This window comes from Cricetulus griseus, chromosome 2 (genome assembly GCF_003668045.3).
Source record: "Cricetulus griseus strain 17A/GY chromosome 2, alternate assembly CriGri-PICRH-1.0, whole genome shotgun sequence".
NCBI lineage: Eukaryota > Metazoa > Chordata > Mammalia > Rodentia > Cricetidae > Cricetulus > Cricetulus griseus.
The window spans coordinates 271496675-271514978 of record NC_048595.1 but is presented as its reverse complement, the minus strand read 5'-3'; the positions used below and the strand labels follow the sequence as shown (position 1 = coordinate 271514978).

Sequence of the window (18304 nt, the reverse complement as noted above, 5' to 3'; positions counted from 1 at the left end):
TGTATTCATTTGGGCCCTAACTCAGGTGGGCGACTGGCATAAAGTGCACACGTGGCAGTGGGGCTCAGGAGGCTTTTGGCGGAAAGATTTATCATAACAACTACCAGCTGGCAATTGCTCACAGGCTACACTGAAAATGAAAGTTGAAGTCAACCCAAGTAAATTCACATCACAAAGCTAAGGGGAAAAATGGGAAGCCACACCCAGCTCTAGCTTTAAAGCCATGTACTTCCATTAAACAATAGTTAAATGTGCAAAAGGTGCAGAATTCGCAGAGATGGCACAAAATCCTCACATTATACATGCAATTTACTTTGGAGGACTGGACCCTTGTTTCCAGATTGAAGACTACTGGGTCTTCCAGACAACAGACAACAGAGACGATCATTTAAAACAATCACTTTATTAAAAATAGCAAACATTATTATTAATACTTATTAAACATTTGTCACTGGCCATTGGGGAACACACCTGTGTGTGTACTGATTGTCTGACGTAAACTGAAGCTGGGCTGCCACAGGAGGCCTGTGCGCCACCAACACGTGACCAGAACTGAGTCAGTATGGTGATCGCAGGAAGGACAAACCCTTCAGCCCTACTGAACGTTTAGCACAATGCATTTCAAGTATAACCCTTAAGGCAACAGAAGAAAACACAGCAGCATAGCTCAGCATCCCTCTTCCTGATCTGACCCACAGCCAGGCCACAGCCTCCCCAGCAGTGAATTACAGCAAGCACATTGACTAGAAGCGACGTGGGAACACAATCACTGCACTGGCGCTTTCATTGAGTTTTGTTGTGGAAGATGATTCTGCTACTGGACTCAGCTGGAAAAGTAATGACTGCTGCTTCTCTGCAAACCCCTAGAGCAGGCTGCACACTGCTCTAGCTGGTAGAAGTGTTGGGGACATCCTGTGCATCTGCCAAATGCAGTTTCTGTCTGAATTCATCAGTTAAGAAGATTTTTTTTTTTAAGTGAGGACTTCTTTTACACTTCAGGAATTTACACTTAGTAACCAGGAAACAGAAGAAATGGAATAAAGGAAGGAGGGAGAGCAGGGGAGGCTTAAAGGGAAAGCTGTAGTGTTGCCAACAAGTTTGGACAGTAGCTCAATGTAGAATAATGGATGTGTATACTTTGAAGCTTAAAAACATTTATTTAGGATCTAGTTACGCAGTCTCAAAATTCCAGATCCTCCTGCATCAACCTCCAGTGCTGGAGTTATAGGAGTGTAGCATATCATGTCTGTACAGGCTTATTTTTAAGGCAGCATGAGTCATTTTCATGACAAGGAACCAGTGAAAGTGAAACATTAAAAGATTAACTGGATTAAGACAATCCCTTAAAGATACCATTTTACCATGTTTGGGGCAACAATTTCCTTATAAAGCCACACATAAAGTAATTATCACAACTCTGTAATCTTTTATATAATCTTACTCATCCTTCAAGAAAACTGTGAATACAACAATTTCTGCATGTGTCCTTATCCCTTCTCCTGACTATCTTTCATTTTCCTCTTAATCCTAAACTGTTTAGCTGTTGCCTACCTTTCAAGGTCCAATTCAAACAGTGATCTGAATACACGGAGGACGACTATGAGTCACCAGTACACATATGGCAGAAGTTGCAAAAGCAGATGGAAAAAGGCAAGGCCATCTAAAGTTCTCTCATCTAGTTGGGAAGTTTGAGATTTGAACACACAGAAAAATCATCAGACAGTAAAGTAAGGCAGAATGTTAGTTTACAGGTACAAACCAAACATTTGATGGGAGTGGTCGGCATGAATGACACCTGTCTGATGGAGAGGAGGGGAAAGAAGGCTGGGGTGTATTTGCATCAGAGTGCAAGCTGAACAAAAGATATCATGGCAAGAATGAACAGGATGTGCTCCCAAACATCAAAGAACACAGCCTAGTGGGAACAAGAGCTCTAACATGAGATCTATGTTGTGATCACCTGGAAAAAGCCTTTAAAAAGTTGACAATGGTAAAAAATAAAAATAAAAAAGAGTTGACAGAAGCCAATGTATAAAGCCAGGACTAGAGGGAGTGAGGCAGTAGGATTGCTACAAGTTCAAAGCCAGACTAGGACACACAGTGAGTGCTAGGCCAGCCTGGGGTGTAGAAGGTGATCTTGAGTGAAAAACAAAACAAGAATTCAAGAGAAAAAAATATTGTAGAATCAGGTTCTAAGCACCTGCAGTACCATACAGAGAAGGAAGTGAGGATAGGAGCAGATGTGGTACAAGCCAACACCTAGTTAGCAACTCAAAGCAAAAGCAGACTTGTTACTGCACAATTGAGCAATCAGTGACAGTATAAAATTTTACAGCAGGATTCAGACTTGCTATTCTAACTTCTGTATATTCTATATAGTTTATAAATTTCCCCATACATACCATTATCCAAAGCCCCTTAAAGATGTTAAAAGAATGTGTGAAATGTCACATGATTGAAGTGTGAACCACATTTCAAAAGTCCTAATTCATGCCATTATCGTGTTCAAAGAGAGAGTTTCCTTCTCATATGAAAGCAGATTGAAGGCAGGGTTGTTTCATAATTATTCTTGTGTATTAGCAATTGTGTTGACAAATATATTTAAAAAAAAGTTTGAAAAGTTCCTTAGGTCATTGTTTCAGACTGAAATATCAAAATCAAAATAACCTACCTGTGACTTGGTGTTTTCCTTCAAGTTAAGTCTATACTGCATTAGCTTGGCATGGAAATGCCACTTCATAAGCTGTGGAAGGACTTCTTGAAAGCTGTGTTTTAGTGGTACTTGAACTCCAATTTTGTGTATCTTAAATAATACTATTAAGTATATCTTTGGATATCTCCCAAGTAGTTTCAGAATCTAAGAGTCAAAATAATTCTTAAGAGTCCAATGCACAATTTTCATGACTTGAAAAGTAATAATTTTGTTTTGAAAGAATAAAAAAAAATAAAACAAAGAACAAGCCAGACATAGAATTTCAGCATTCGAACCATGAAACAATTTGATTTAGAAACTAAAAGGGAAGTGGCACAGACCTAGTAAATAAAATAAAATATGGTAGGAATTATTTACCCAGAACTATAGATTAGGAACTTTACATTGTTGATAGTAGGCAAAGGATACATAGAAGAATTCAATTCTTCTAACTGCAACACAAAAAAAAAACAAATTGAATATTAATTGTTACAAGATAAAATATTAGTCGTCACTGTAAACCATGTTTTAAAATAGCTTCATGTAGGTTTTCTTTAACTGAAACAACAAACTATTAAAAAAAAAACTCTCAAAAAGTTTTCTAGGCTGGGGAAATTCCTTTTCACAAAATAACTATAAAGTGGCTACAGCTTGAATGAAAGACCCTGAAGAGACAATAGAAGCAAATGCTAAAGACTTGAGCTTTGGAAGTAATCTTAGAATCATGTATAATGGCAGTAATCTCTATTGTGTTTGCTATTTCTTTTTGAAAGAGAGTCTTTCTGGGTGGTGATGGCACATGCCTTTAATCTCAGCAGAGGCAGGTGGATCTCTGAGTTTGAGGCCAGCCAGGGCTACACAGAGAAACCTTGTTTAAAACAAAACAAAACAAAAAAGAAAAGGAGAGAGAGGGGGGGGAAGAAAAGAAAGGAAAAGAAAAAGGAAAAGGAAAAGGAAAAGGAAAAGGAAAAGGAAAGGATAGGAAAGGAAAGAAAAGAAAACAAAAGAAAACAAAAGAAAAGAAAAGGAGAGTTTCCAGTCTGGCCTGTCTCAAACTCTATGTAGCCCAGGATAGCGGTAACTCGTGATTCTCTTGGTCCAGCTTCCAGAATGCTAGGATCACAGGTAAATAATTTTACCATTATTGTGTGTGAAAGCAGCACACATTTGAGTGGAGTCTGCTCTTACACGAACTCTAAGAATTGAACTCAGGTCTGAATTTCACTAGGCTTGCACTGCAAGCACCTTTACCTCCTGAGCCATCTTGGCGGTCCCATGCCTAGCTTTTAAAGTTTTGTTTTAAATTGCCATTGCTGTGATCATAATCTTTAAAACTTTTATTATTTACAAAAATACTTCACAAATCATTCAATTCTAACTATAAAGTAGAATTTATCATCCTTGTCTTGGTCTTTTGGGGGCTCCTCTAACAAAACATCATTGAATTAGTGGTTTGTAGAAAAAAGAAACCCATTTCTCATGCCTGTAGAGACCAAGAAGCCAATAGACTCCATGTCTGGCTAACAGGACAGCACCTTATACTATGTCCTATGTCACAAAGGAAACAGTGGGGTATCTCTCTTCACCCTCTTTTCCTAGGACACCAATCTCCTCACTCTTGACCTAATTACCTTCCTTCCAAAGGCCTGACTCTTGTTGCAACACCTTCTGGGTAAGGACTTGAAAGTACAAGTTCTAGAAGGATACAGACATTCAGACCACACTCTAATTTTAGAAGAAACATAAGGTATAGAGATGTCATCTGAGGCTGTAGTGTTAGTGATGGAATGCTTGTCTTGCACCCATGAGGCCCCAGGCTTAATCTCCAGCATCTCCAAACAGTTTAAAAAAGGAAGGTTAACCAGACTGTTCACTGTTACCAAGAACAACACTGATGCAAGCATTGCACTATGCCTCCTGGTTTCAACTTTACTGATCTTTTGTCAAAATGCAGTGCTTTCCTAAATGCACTAAAAGTACACAAATTAAGCTTATATTTAATAAAGATAAAGCATAAGACATGAACTGAAATACTTGTGACTCTGAATACTATATGTCAGATTTGATGTTTAAAAGTACAGGCTTGAAGGGATTGTTTGTTTTTGAGAGAGGTCTCATGTAGGTGAGGCTGACTTTGAACTCCTGTTCCTCTTGCATCTACTTCCCAAGTGCTGGGATTACAAGCATGCACTGCTAATCTTCTAGGTTTAAAGCTTTAAATGTATGGGTAGACACCAGAAAGTGGGGGCCCAGGCCTTTAATCCCAGCACTCAGGAGGCAGAGAGTACTCAGAGGCTCTCTGAGTTTGAGGCCAGCCTGGTCTACAGAATGAGTTGCAAGACTGCCTGAGCTACATAGAGAAACCCTGTCTTGACAGTTTCCTCATATTTACTCATTTAAAAAAAAAAAAAAAAAGAGTGGAAGAAAAGCACTTTTGTCACTGGTGAACATGAAGCTAAAATAGTAGTTGAAGTCTGTTTTTCTTTATTTTCCTTTGTTCTGAAAAGATTTTGTGTATTCTAAGTTCCTTGTGTATGCACACACACATTTGCATCTGCACATATGGAAGCCAGAGGTCAATGTTTTGTGTCTTCCTCAACTATTCTCCACCTTTTTTTTTTTTTTTTTTTTTTTTTTTTTTTTTTTTGAGACAGGGTCTCTCACCAAACCTGGAGCTCACAAATTCAGAAAGAATGGGTGGCCAGTAAGCCCCAGATCTTCTCATCTCCACCTCACCAGCGCTGGAACTGTAGGTGCTTTGTACACAGGTGCTGGGGATCTGAACTCAGACTCTCATGTTGGTATAGCAAGAACTTTCCTGAGTGAGCCATCTCCCTAGCTTGCTAAAGGTAGTTTTAAAATTTTGTTTATTTTTATTTTATGCTTTCGGTATGGGTGTTTTGCCCACATGTAAGCATGTGCACCACTTGTGTGCCTGGTGCCCTCAGGCCAGAAGAGGGCTTCAGATCCCCGGAACTGGAGCTACAGACGGTTGAGGGCCGCCATGTGGGTGCTGGGAACAGAATCTGGGTCCTCTGCAAGAGCAGCAAGTACTTTTAGTCGCTGAGTCAGCTTTTCAGCTCCCTAAAAAAGGTTTTAAAGAGGCAAATTTACAAGACGTTATGGGCTGAGTGGTGCCCCACTCCATCCCCAACTCATACATTCTAACTGTCAGATGTCAGTATGTGGGTATTGGGAGACAAGCTTTAAAAGGTGATCCAGTCAAACTGGGGCCAACAGAGTGGGCCCTAATCCAATCTGACTGTAACAAGGAAGGGAATCTGGACCAATGTGGACAGGAGAAGACTTATATGAGCACTGAGATGACCACCCACAATGGAGAACTGAAGCTTTAGGAAGCACTTTGTTCTCTGACTTCCAGCACCCAGAATGTGAGAAAAAATTCCCAGTGTTTAAATCCAGTCTGGGGTGCTTTGTTATGGCAGCTCTAGACTGACAGATGCAGTAATGTTCTAATGGCTGTAAAAACCAACAGTGAACTGTATTTAAAATTAAGAAGCCATCCAGGCAGGCAAAGGGCTTTTGATCTGCATATGGATAAGGTCTCTGTATAACACAGGCACATATGTAAAAATGGACAGAATCAAGTATTTCCTTTACAAGTTTGCTTCCATAAATCTAAGTTTAAGCATTTTTTAGACTATATTTCTTTAAAGAGAGTCAAGTGTAACAGAGACAGAATTTGAGGACACTGCACTAGAGGCCAGTTCATCAAGACAGAAAGTACATGAGGGGTTGCTAGAGCATGGGGAGAACAGACTTCTTTAGGGGGTAAAGAAAATGTTCTAGAATTAGATGGTGGTGATGACTTCAAAACACTACGAGTATATATATGTATGTGTATATATATATATATATATATATATATATATATATTACATATGTATATATGATATCACATATATATAGTATATATGATTATATCTATATAAAATCACTGATAGCTAAATTCAAATTGTGTTATGTGTGTGTGTGTTGCTGCAAGAAGATGTTTTTTAGAAACCAGAACTTCACTCACATCAGACAGAAGCCTGTCCAGGTTGGCGTCGCTGGCCGCTTTCCGCTTATCCTCAGGAAGTTCCTCTAACTCTCCGTAGAGTTCCAAATTCAAGCGAGCTAATTTCTCCTGCATTCCCCGGACATGTTCCATCTGTTCTATGGAACATTCATTTCCTGGGGAATATTCCAGAACATTAACAAAGATTAGTGTTAAAGCCTATAACCCTCAAGGAACAGCTTTTAAACCCCAGGTGTGCAAAAGAAATCCATTTGCTTTGTTTGTAAATTGCCTGGCTAATAACTATTTTCTGTATATAATCACTAATCCTTTATTTATTTATTTATTTTTAGACAGGGTAGCCAAGCTGGTTCAAACTCACAATTCCTGTCTTGGATCTCTTGACTACTGGGAGCAAATACAATTATTGGCCAGGAAAACAATGACCAATCTAAGAAATGATCCTGGGCCCTAAGATAAAATCATGTGTAAAATCTTTTTTAAAGGAAAATCATTCCTTAAGTTAGGAAGATGTGTTTTTTTTTCTTCCACTGTAACTGTATACAGAAGCAAAAGCACCACAATTATGTCCATTTTGACAACTGCCAGTGTTACTGAAAAGTCAATATTTTGTAGTACACTGAGTAAAATGAGGGATTCTCTAAGAATTTCAACCATAAATTATTTTCCAGTCAATTATATATTCTTCCTTTAGGAAGTATAAATGCAAATCTTTATGAAGCATTTATACATTACACAGGTAATAATATTTTCAATCATATGCATGGTGATGCAAGACAACTTTACTAAGGCATCAGTCTCATTATTTCTTAAGTCCAGCATGGTGATTTCAACTGTCCAGAACAACTAACGTATGTACACATGACATAGTCTATATCTTCATCTGGTTTAAGTGCAGCCTTTGCAACCTCTTGGTATTCCAATTAAACAAAAAACAAAAAACAAAAAAAAAAACCAACTAAAGCTGAAATAAAGTCAGATGTGGTATCATAAGTGTATGTATCAGCATTTGGATTTCCTTAAGAGGTGTGTTTTGTGGCAAGAGGAAGAGGGAAAAGGGGAGGAGGAGGTGAAGGGGAGAGAGGGAGAGAGAGACTGAATGAGACTCTGAATGAATAATACAGAGATGTAGGCCTGACAAAGGAAAAGAAAGAGGCAGACAGACCTAGACTGCCTGCCATGACACACCAGAAGCTTCATATGATAAAAAGGACCTGTTTTGGAAGGATGAAAGATGAATCAGCAGCTAAGAAAGGCTGAGTAATTCCCTGGTGGGATCCATGAGAAAAGACCCAATTCTGCATATCCAGATAAATGCTCACAGTTCACAGAAAAGGTGGTGGTAGTGGTGGGTTCTTAGGCATTAAGCTGTAAAAAACAAGTTAATGACCTAGTAAGAAGGAAACTGACCAGCAATACAATTTTCATCGCAACACTTACAGCCATAGAGCAGAGTGACAACACAGGGAAGGAAGGACTTCAATCAAACACAAAGTCACCCGACCTTAAGTGATGAAGCAAAGTAAAAGAGGTACAGAGATTACCACCAAGAAAGAGTGAGTAGGGAAGAGAGGAGGACAAGAAAGCATTCTGGGATACCATGCTGCTGGGGTGCAGTGCAGCATGAGATGGGGGAACATGCTATAAAGTAAATCATGCTCCTTCTTTTGGAGTCAGACTCCTGTGTAATCCAGCCTGGCCTTGAATTCATGATTCTCCTGCTTCAGCCTCCTAGTACTGGGATTACAGGCCTGAGCCTGGCTTCTTTGTCAAATATAAGTATTATCAAGGACTAAAGACCCAGAAACCACAACAGAAAAGAGATTAAGTACACAGAAATCAAGAACTTTACAGGGCTAAATAAACTATCACAATATCTAAAGGCAAGTATATTTGGAAAAATAGATTGAAAAAAATGTATTGTTTACATGTAAAACATGCAAAGAGCTCTTGACAATGATAAAATAAGAAATTACCAAACTGAAAACTATATAAAGACCCTGAAAAGAGCAATCCAACTACTTAACAAGTAGACATGGAAATTCAAATTTGATGGCCATCTAAAAAAAAGTCACAATAGGCATTGTGCATGCCTTTAATCCCAGCACTAGGGAGGCAGAGGCAGGTGGATCTCTGTGAGTTCCAGGCCAGCCTGGTCTACAAAGTGAGTTCCAGGAGAGCCAGGACTGTTACACAGAGAAAGCCTGCCTCAAAAGACCAAGCCAAACAAACAAACAAATAAAAATTCACTTGACTGGCAAAAATTGAAAGGTAAGTGTCCACTGCTGTTGGAAACCCAAAGAAAAAGGTTCTTTCATAAATCACCAACAAAACAAGAAACCGTAAGTTTTGTTTAGTTTTAGTATTTTTTGTTATTGTTGTTTTATGTTTGTTTTTGTTTTGTAAAGTGTAGTGGCATCTTGCCTTGTCAGTGAACTTGTAGTTGTGGCCACACCCTTTAGGCACGGTTTCAGGTGCCTCTTTTAAGGTAGAGGAACTGCAAGCATGCACTCTCTTGGGTTTCGGAGAGCATCAGAAGAGCAGAGACTGCATCTTCTGGAGCAGAAAGGCCGAGGTGGTTATTTACTCTTATCTGTGTAAGTCTTTCCCTATAAATAGGTGCTTTATCTTGGGTCTGGTAAACTCATTTGTTAAATCCTGCCTTCAATTGGTGCCTATGTGGATTGATTCTCACAATCAGCCCTCGAGGCTGGCTGGCCAGAACAGGAAAGTATTCAAGTTACTTCTATTACAAGTAAAATTAGATCTGGGTATGGTTACTCATTTCTCTGTTTCAGCACTTGGAATTTGGAGACAGGAGGATCAAGAATTAAAGAGCAGCCTCTGCTACAATAATGAATTCAAGCCTAGCCTACAATCCATGAGACCCCGCCATAAAAATAACCAAACAGGTAGAGAATGTTAACTCAGTTGGCAGAATGCCATCACAAAGATTAGACAGAGTTCAACTGAACACACCAAATCTAAATTGGTTTAACTGAAAAAGACTTCCCCTATTATTTAAATTATAGATAAATTATATGATATGGCTTTGTTTTTCAGATATGGATCGGGTTGCCTTCTAAAGAAAGAAGGGGCATGCAAGATCATACATAGGGACAGAGAACCTAAGTTAAATAAACACTGGTTATTCCATAATAGCAATCCTACATTAATATTTCGGCTAAGCCTCCCTGTGTGTGTATATGAGTGTGGTGTTATATAGTCTGTAGGAATGCAACTGTGCATGCTGACATATGCAGAGGCCAGGGGAGGATGTCAGTTGTCCTGTCCCATCACTCTGCCTTATTCCTTAAGATAGGGTCTTTCAGTGAACTTGGACCAAGGCTGACAAACAGCAAGCCCCAAAAGTCTGCTTCTCATATCTCTGGAGTTCCAGGCCTGCCTGTGCCCATACCCAACTTTTTACACAGTTGTTGGGGTACAAACTCAAGTCCTCATGGCTGGGCAGCTAACTGTCTTACCCACTAAGCCATCTCTCTGGCCCCAAAAACTCTCTAAAAATCCCCCCAATAATTTTAGAAAGCAAATTATAGTCCATGACAATAAAATCTAAAATTCTTAAATTTTATATCTATATATTTTGTGTCCCCTTTTCTTCTCCCAATACTCAGTGTATGTTTTTGTTTGTTTTTGAGGCAGGTCTCATGTAGCCCAGGTTGCCTCTAAAATCACTATGTAGCTGAGGATGTCTCCGAACTGTCTGATTCTCCTGTCTCTATTTCCCGAGTAGTAGGATTAGAGGTGTGTCTACCATGTAGGACTTTATGTAGTGCTGGGTGTCAACCCAAGGACTTCGTTAGCACTAGGCAATCTACCAAATACCAACAAAAGCCACATATCCAGCCCTCTCTGTGTATGCTTGTTCTGAGGCACAGTTTCAGGTAGCTCAGAATGGCTTCAAACTCCATACGTCATTGAGGATGACCCTGGACCTCTCCGCCTCCTGCCCCTGATGCTTAGATACTGAGATTACAGGCATGAGTCACCATGTCCAGTGTTCCTTTGCTCTCTAATAAAAGAAAATGGTTCTTTGAGAGACCATCATGCAACAAGGTGGGTGGTAGGTGGGCAGTGCTGAGGAATGACACCCAAGGCCTCTGGCTTTCACATGCACACACAAAAATACACTAAACAAAAGAAGAATGAGACATTGCAGAACACAGGATGGAGGCCTCCTAAAGACAAAGCATGAACAGCACACTGCCATCTTACCAAACGCCTGCAGCTTTCCAGAATGGAAATCATTGAGCAGACTGAGGAGCCCTCGCTCCATCTCCTGGACATCAGAGACGTCTGTGAGGAAGGAATGCTGGATGGGGGTGGTCTGAGCACCCTTCCCTTCTCCTCCTGGAGGTTTGTTCTTTTCCTTCATCACTCTGAGGAGAAGATGCAATTGATCTTGGTTAGATCTTCCAGGTTGTTCTACATTAAGCTCCAGTTCAACTTCTCAGTTAAATAAATGAGCATGTTTTTGAAAACTAGAAATCAAAAGATAATCAATACTAAATAAAACCTGAAGCTTCAAGCCAACAACAAAAAAAAAGGCAGATGGTGAAAAATCCCAAATATACAAATTTTAACCACTGAGAATGTAAAAAGTTTAGCTAGTATGTTTGTGCAATATGATAATTTGTTAGACTGAAAAGAAAACTAGTAAATCTTTTCAGTATGCTATTTTGTGTATTTCATTTCTCAGTAAAACACACCACACAGTATTCTAAATGTTAACCCTGAACTGTTTATAGCTGGGTGAGTCTTTTGGGTTCCTGCTCTGAAGACAGCATGTCAGGAGTGCTTGGGCTTAGGAGAAAGACATTTAAAATCCAGACTCAAGTACCTGGTAGCATCCTGAATCCTGCCACCATCCTCAGGGCCCCTCATGCAGTTTCAAAGTTCAACTGAGTAATGTAATCTAACTTCTCTATACTCTACTTAGCTGCAACCACCATCCTGTGTCTTGATGTAACAGCTCCCCACAGCTTCCCAGATGGCCCACCCTGGTCCCCCTTTTCCTTCCCATGAGGCAGACAAGTCCATTTCTAAATAATGCCAGGCGGCATAATTTAAGCCTTCAAGAGTCTGCTTTAATCCAATACCCTTAAGAAACCCTACTTTCCTTGGGTGTGCTTGTTCAAACCTTTAATCCCGATATAGAGGAATGAGGCAGAGGCAGGTGGATCACCAGCCTGATGTACATAATGAGTCCAGGGACAGTGAGGGCCACTTGATGAGACCCTGTTTCAAATAAAACAACCAACCCAAATCATATTAGCCTCCTAGAAGCACATTTGCCATCTTCTTATCTGACTCATGGACCTATATTCTGATCCTTCACTTCCCGCCATTTTTGCCAGGCCACGGCTCATAAACCCTGCAAGCCTCAGTCTAGCTGCTGTTTCCCCAGAAAGACATCTGGGAGCCCTTTGATGCAGCCTGGCAGACACTAGGGAAATGGGGCCATGCACACACCTATATAAAAGCAGAGAAACAGGAGTTCACGAGGCACAGTCAGCCAGGGTTCAAAAGGTGCTATCCAGGTAAGATGTAGGAGAAACTGCAGCCAGCCTACCCAAGTCTCAGGTGCCCAGGCCAGCCTGCATGAGCATGCACAGCAGGCACTTCCTCCCTGTGCCAAGCCTGCCTCTATGCTCAGAGACTGCTAACAGAGACACCAATGAGGAAAGGAAACGCAGCAGAGTCAGCCACCTGAGCCAATAGGACCTTGGGAGGGGGTATAAAGGCAGGCCTGACTTCCTGAATAAACCAGTCTGCAACATGCTCTGCTACTACTGCTTGAATCATTGGTGTTTCATCTTCTCACTCACACCAACAAGGGGTGTCTGAGCAGGGTCACCCACAACAGAAAAGGTTAAAAACCCAAAGGGGTTGGCGTTATCTTTAACAAGTACTTAGATTCTGGATTCAGTACTCTACATACAGAGACTCAGTACTCGATTTTCACACAACCTCATCCCCACAACTATACTCACAAGGATAAGATAAAGCAGGCATGTGTGTGTGTATACACACCCTTGTGTGAGGGTCTGGAAGTGTAAGCCCATGGATGGGGTGGGGTAAAGATAGAAACTAACAACTCTTTTTTTTTTCAGACAGGGTTTCTCTGGGGCTTTGGAGGCTGCCCTGGAACTAGCTCTTGTAGACCAGGCTGGTCTCGAACTCACAGAGATGCACCTGCCTCTGCCTCCCAAGTGCTGGGGAAACTAACAACTCTTAAGAAATTTAGAATTCAGGTTGGAGAGACAGCACAACGGTTAAGAGTACTAGCTGCTATTCCAGTATCCATGTGGCAGCTCATAACTGTCTAATCCAGTTCCAGGGGATCCAATACCCTCCCAACTGACATCCACAGGCACCAGGCATGCAAAAATAGACACCAAGACAAAACAATCACAGGAATACAGTGAAAACTTTAAAAAAAATGGAACTAGGAGTGATGGTACACATCTTGAATCTGAACACTCTGGAAGAAGGGAAGAAGAACCCTATGTGTTCAAGGCCAACCTTGAAGTTCCAGGCCAGCCAAGGCAACATAGTGAGATACTGCCTCAAAAATACAACACAAAACAAAAACAAATAGGAGAAAATAAATTTATAGCTGATAATCTGTCAGTATAGTTCTTTACAAGGAAAGTCCTGCATTGTGTGTGTGTGTGTGTATGTGTGTGTGTGTGTATGTGTGTGTGTGTGTGTATTTGTGTGTGTGTTTTATGTGGTGCATGCATGCACATGGTTGTATGTACATGTGTGTGCATGCATGTGTGGAGGCCAGAGGTTGATGTTAAGTATCTTCCTTTGTTGCTTTCCACCTTATTTTTTGAGATACTCTCTAATCAAACCTAAAGCTTGCCACATTGGCTAGACTGCGTCAGCAACAAGTCCCAAAGATCCCTATCTTTATATCATTGGTGCTGTGGCACTGGGAAAAGTCAAAGCATGGGAGGAAAAGAGACTAGACAGAGAAGATAACTTAACAGCACTTCACTGGGAAATGTCAAAGAAAAGAACTCACCTCTTTAACTTTGGCCGCTGGGAAGTTGACTGTGCCGCAGGATTTGAAAAGCCCGTGCTTTTACTAGCTGGGATGGCATTTTTTTTGGCATTAGCAACCTGAGTAGAGTGGGCACTGAAAGACTTGGGACTCTTCCTCTTAGCTTTCCGCTCTTCCATTGTTTTAGGTTCTTCGTTGCATCAACAGTAGCTTCATAAGACCTACACAGGGAAATAACAGTGATTACAGCTATATGCTATAATATGCAAAGAGGAGTCAAAGACACATTCCACAGATCTGGAGTAAGAATTCCAAGTCATTAAAGTTAGGACAAGGAATCCCTTATATTTAATCTACTTTGCTAATGAAGGTCTTCATCAAAATTGTCTAATAATTTTTTTAGCACTTTCTCTATTCACACATCTTCTAAGTATCTACTGATTCTCCTCCATAAACCAGGCACTGTCAGCAATCCTGGGGAAGCAATAATGAAGCTACCATTACATAAGGTAGCCAATATAAACAAACCACCCATGCAAAACCCCAGCCTCACTGGAGCTTTAGCTGATCTTTCAATCTCCCTTCTAAACCAAATTCAAACAGATGTATATCACAGCATCGGTAGTCTAAACTTCGACTTGAAGACTTATGTAATGTATATTATATTGGTATGCTATGCACCACCACACCTATATCTGGGCATCAGCAGTCTAAACTGCAACTTGTAGGCTTATGTAATGTACATTATATTGGTATGCCATGCACCACCACACCCAGATCTTATCTTTATACATATACATATATATTTTTAAAGGTGTTACTATGTAGCTCTGGCTGGCCTGGAAACTTACTTTAGAGACTCGGCTGGCTTGGAATTCCCACAGATTCACCTGCCTGTCACCTGTGTGCTGGGATTAAAGGCATCAAAAGTGTGAGCCACCTCACCTTTTCTTTTTGAGAAAAAAAGGTTCCTGTATGTCCCTGGCTGGTTGAGAAATTACTGTGCAATTTCAGCTTGTGGTGATGCTCCTTCCTCCCTCTGCTCAAAGCTGTTTAGCTTTGAATTTTTCTGAATTCTATTATTAATGGATCACAAAGTCACCAGAAATACGCATATGTATCCATTCCTTCAAATTGTTAATTGCATTATGAATGTCAGGTCTTAAAAAAAAATACTGTGGGGCTTGAGAGACAATTCAGTAGTTAGGAGCCACTGGCTGCTCTTCCAGAGGGCTCCTTCGATTTCCAGGACCAACAAGGTGGCTTTCAACAGTCTGTAACTTCAGTTCCAAGGTAGTCCATGCCCTCTCCTGGCCTCCAGGGGCACTGTATGCATCCGGTGCACAGACATGCATGCAGACAAAACACTCATACACAGCCAATAAAATTTAAGAATTAAAAGTGTTGAATTTAATCCTGCCACGACTTTTTTTGTTTTTTTGAGACAGGGTTTCTCTGTGGCTTTGGAGGCTGTCCTGGAACTAGCTCTTGTAGACCAGGCTGGTCTCGAACTCACAGAGATCCACCTGCCTCTGCCTCCTGAGTGCTGGATTAAAGGTGTGCGCCACCAACGCCCGGCCTGCCACGACTATTTTAAAAGACTGAAACTGTCACTCCTGAAAGAATCACTTGGGAATTACAAAGACAACGTTAGGGGTTTGTTTTTCGTTTATGCTTTTCTATCTAATGGAAGGCGTCCTTGGGAAAGGGTCCAACGTCCAGTGTCTAATTTCAGATACCAATCATGAATCCACTAGAGTCATTTGGGAATTGTTTAACATGTAATACGGGTTAAACAGAAATTTGAAGATGACAAAGCAGGTCTCCAAGAGGTGAGATCTGTATAATTCATAAGCACATAAACCTTCAAATCTAAGGATGCTAACACATATTTGGTGACAAAAGATAAAACAAAAACAAAACCAACAGTTAACACGTAAGACATCGCAAATGAACCAATGGTCTCTGAGGGAACAAGCTTGAGATGTACTCATTTCTGGAGGACAACAATCTATCACAAGACCGCTGAAATTCTTTTGGTATGGCAAGCGCCAGGGACCATTCCAGAGAGGGCGAACTGCTCACGGTTGAATGTTAGGCCTTGCTTCTAAGCAGAACCACCGGAGGGGCCCCTGGACTGCACTTCATTTCCATTCCGCAACCCACATCAGCGATGACCCATCATACCCAGCAGTGGCCAGAGCGGGTGCTGAGGGGCCCCTAGGAGCAGGTTGCAGGGTCCCCCTCATCCCACTACATACCAGAGGAAGAAGAGGCTACGATTCCTTTTCTTAACCGGAAAAGCAGAGAGAGAGTCCAAAGCCTTTGCAGCAATAGTCCGGTCTCCAGCCCAAGTCACCCGCACCTGAACAGTGCCCTTTGTTTACGGAAGTAATGCGTCGGGGCGGAGCCCTCTATGAAGTGGAAGCCACGCCCCTTCCGGGTCCCTCAGCGTGGCTAGCATCTCTGCCTTGGCCTCTGTTCTACCATACTCGCCATCAGGTACGGCTCCGGAGGCTCCGGGAAAGAGAAATTGTTTCTGGCCACTCCAATTCTGCCTCTGCGACGGCCTCTTAAGAATTGGCAGTGTCGTGTCTTCACCGGAAGCGGCTAGCCACCGCGGTGAATGACCCCCCCACTGCGATTCCCAGCATGCCGTTCGGGCACACCTGAAGGCGGAGCCTGTTTTCACCCTAGCCGCGGATCTACGTCTAGGATTGGCTACCTTGAATGTGGCTTGAAAAACTGTGGACAGTTCAGCCACCCTGATTCTGAGCCTGCAAGTGGAGTTCTGTAAATAGCTAGTGTCCAAGCATTGCAGTTCTTTAGAGGCGTTGGGTTTGTTGATGTTGTCTGTGTATCTGTCTTCTTAGTTTTCTTTTTGGCAGGGTCTCGTATGGCGGAGACTGCTCTAGAACTGGTTATGTTGCTGGGATGGCCTTGAACTCCTGACCCTCCTCCCAGTGCTTCTTAAATGCTGGGATTACCTCACTGTAATCCTTTGAGATAGATGTCCTAACCCCCGTTTTAGAAGTGAATCTGAGATTCAGAAAGGCTAATCAGTCACGTTGTCTGACTCTCCACTTCATCCCTGGGAGAAATAATTGAGAGCCGGCTCCTGAAGGGGCTCTAGGCAGCCAGAGCATGGAAAAGATTACTCTGGCAGGCCTTGCCCTTCTCCCCCATTCCCTCTGCCTTGCTAAAAACCATTAGATTACATTCCTAAAGCTAGCCACCAAGGTCCATTCCCTTATTTGGCCACTTCCTCCTCCTGAAACTGACTACCAAGGTCTAGATATCAAAGTATTGAAGTCCAGCAATCAAAAACCCCCTTTGGCTCACCTAATTAGCATGCCCAATAAAAATTAAATGTCCCTTTACCTTTATAAACTATCATTTGCTTAGGGACCTCTATCCAAGGCAGTCCTTTATCCCTCCCTAACAACTATCCTTCCTTCTCTTCCTTGTTCCTTTCCCTTTCTCCCTCATCCTCTGTTAAAGAATTAGCACATTCAGAAATGATGGATCCCCCCTGTTCTCATCCCTCTTGGCTATCTCTCTTCCTACAGACCACCAGAGTCACTAGGAAAGTGGATCTTGCTAACTGATGATTCATGTGCTATTCTAACTTTTTTTTTTCAAAATATTTGCTAACAATTAGGGTCAAAAGAAAGAAATGAGTCATTGGCAGTCTGTGAATAAATGAGAAAGATCAGATCTTCACTGTAGCCTGGCAATAGTGATTTAAGATAATATAAAGAATATCTGCTTTAGATCAGAAGTCAGATCCAAACACTAGACATATTTAGTTTTTCTTTGCTTTTACAACCCACATGAGCCTTGTGACATTTGAGTTTACAGCCTATGGTATAATTTAGGGACTCTGAAAAATGCCCTTCTGGATATATGTAAGGAAAGCCACCATGGGGGCTCAGGCTTGTCATTCTAGCACTAGGAAGGTTGAAGCAGGGGGAGCCTGAGCTACATGAAACTCTTTCTCCACAGAAGTAAATAAATGCCTTGCACTGGAAGCATTCACATGTTGAATGTCTATCCTGAGTCCCTCCAATGACTTCAAGACTTACCACAAGATCCCTTGCCTCAGATGTTCTATTGCTTACCAACACATCCCCACATGTGTGTGTAGGGGGGGGACCAAGACTTTATAGGCGGCTAGGGAACATTAAAATTCCAACCTTACATTTTTCCTTCTCTGCTATTTTATCAAAAATATCTCACATAGAACTTAATCCTGAGTGCAAAACTATCCATCCAGAGTTCAGTTTCCATTAAACTCCTGGATGTCATGACTTTCCTTCATTTTTATGTCTTTGCTATGTGAGATGAGGCTTTACTATGTACACTTACTGGTTTAGACCTTGCTAGGTATATCAGACTGGTCCTTAACTTGTGGTAATTCTTTTGCCTCTGCTTCTCAAAGTTCTGAGATTACAGGCATAGGTAGCCATGCCTAACTTTTAAAAAAAAAAAAATCTTTCCCTGTGCAAAGTGTTCATGTGATAACTGTATCTTGAACCAT

At 41.4% G+C, this 18304-nt stretch overlaps 1 protein-coding gene across 2 annotated transcripts; it reads right to left on the bottom strand.

Moving 5' to 3' along the window:
• Positions 1-383: 383 nt before the first annotated feature.
• Positions 384-16375, bottom strand: Ccdc28a (coiled-coil domain containing 28A). Of its 2 annotated transcripts, XM_027401950.2 has the most exons (6): positions 16026-16375; positions 13786-13985; positions 10968-11131; positions 6732-6886; positions 3122-3144; positions 384-940 (listed from the first exon to the last, which is right to left on the bottom strand). In XM_027401950.2, the coding sequence occupies exons 2-6, from the start codon at positions 13941-13943 to the stop codon at positions 886-888; spliced, it is 555 nt and encodes a 184-aa protein (XP_027257751.1). In that variant the 5' UTR covers positions 13944-13985; positions 16026-16375; the 3' UTR covers positions 384-885. The 2 variants fall into 2 exon arrangements, with proteins under 2 accessions (XP_027257751.1, XP_027257750.1); XM_027401949.2 differs by lacking the exons at positions 384-940; positions 3122-3144 and adding an exon at positions 4599-5776.
• Between the last annotated feature and the right edge of the window lie 1929 nt (positions 16376-18304).

What these genes read in the sequence shown, in the direction of transcription:
- Ccdc28a (XM_027401949.2), bottom strand. Translation starts at nt 13,943, where the DNA reads ATGGAAGAGCGGAAAGCTAAGAGGAAGAGTCCCAAGTCTTTCAGTGCC. An exon ending in CAGCGGCCAAAGTTAAAGAG is followed by an intron (nt 11,132 to 13,785) that starts GTGAGTTCTTTT and finishes TCTTCTCCTCAG; the next exon opens with AGTGATGAAGGAAAAGAACA. An exon ending in TGGACAGGCTTCTGTCTGAT is followed by an intron (nt 5,777 to 6,731) that starts GTGAGTGAAGTT and finishes AACCTTTTTTAG; the next exon opens with GGAGCTGAAAAGCTGACTCA.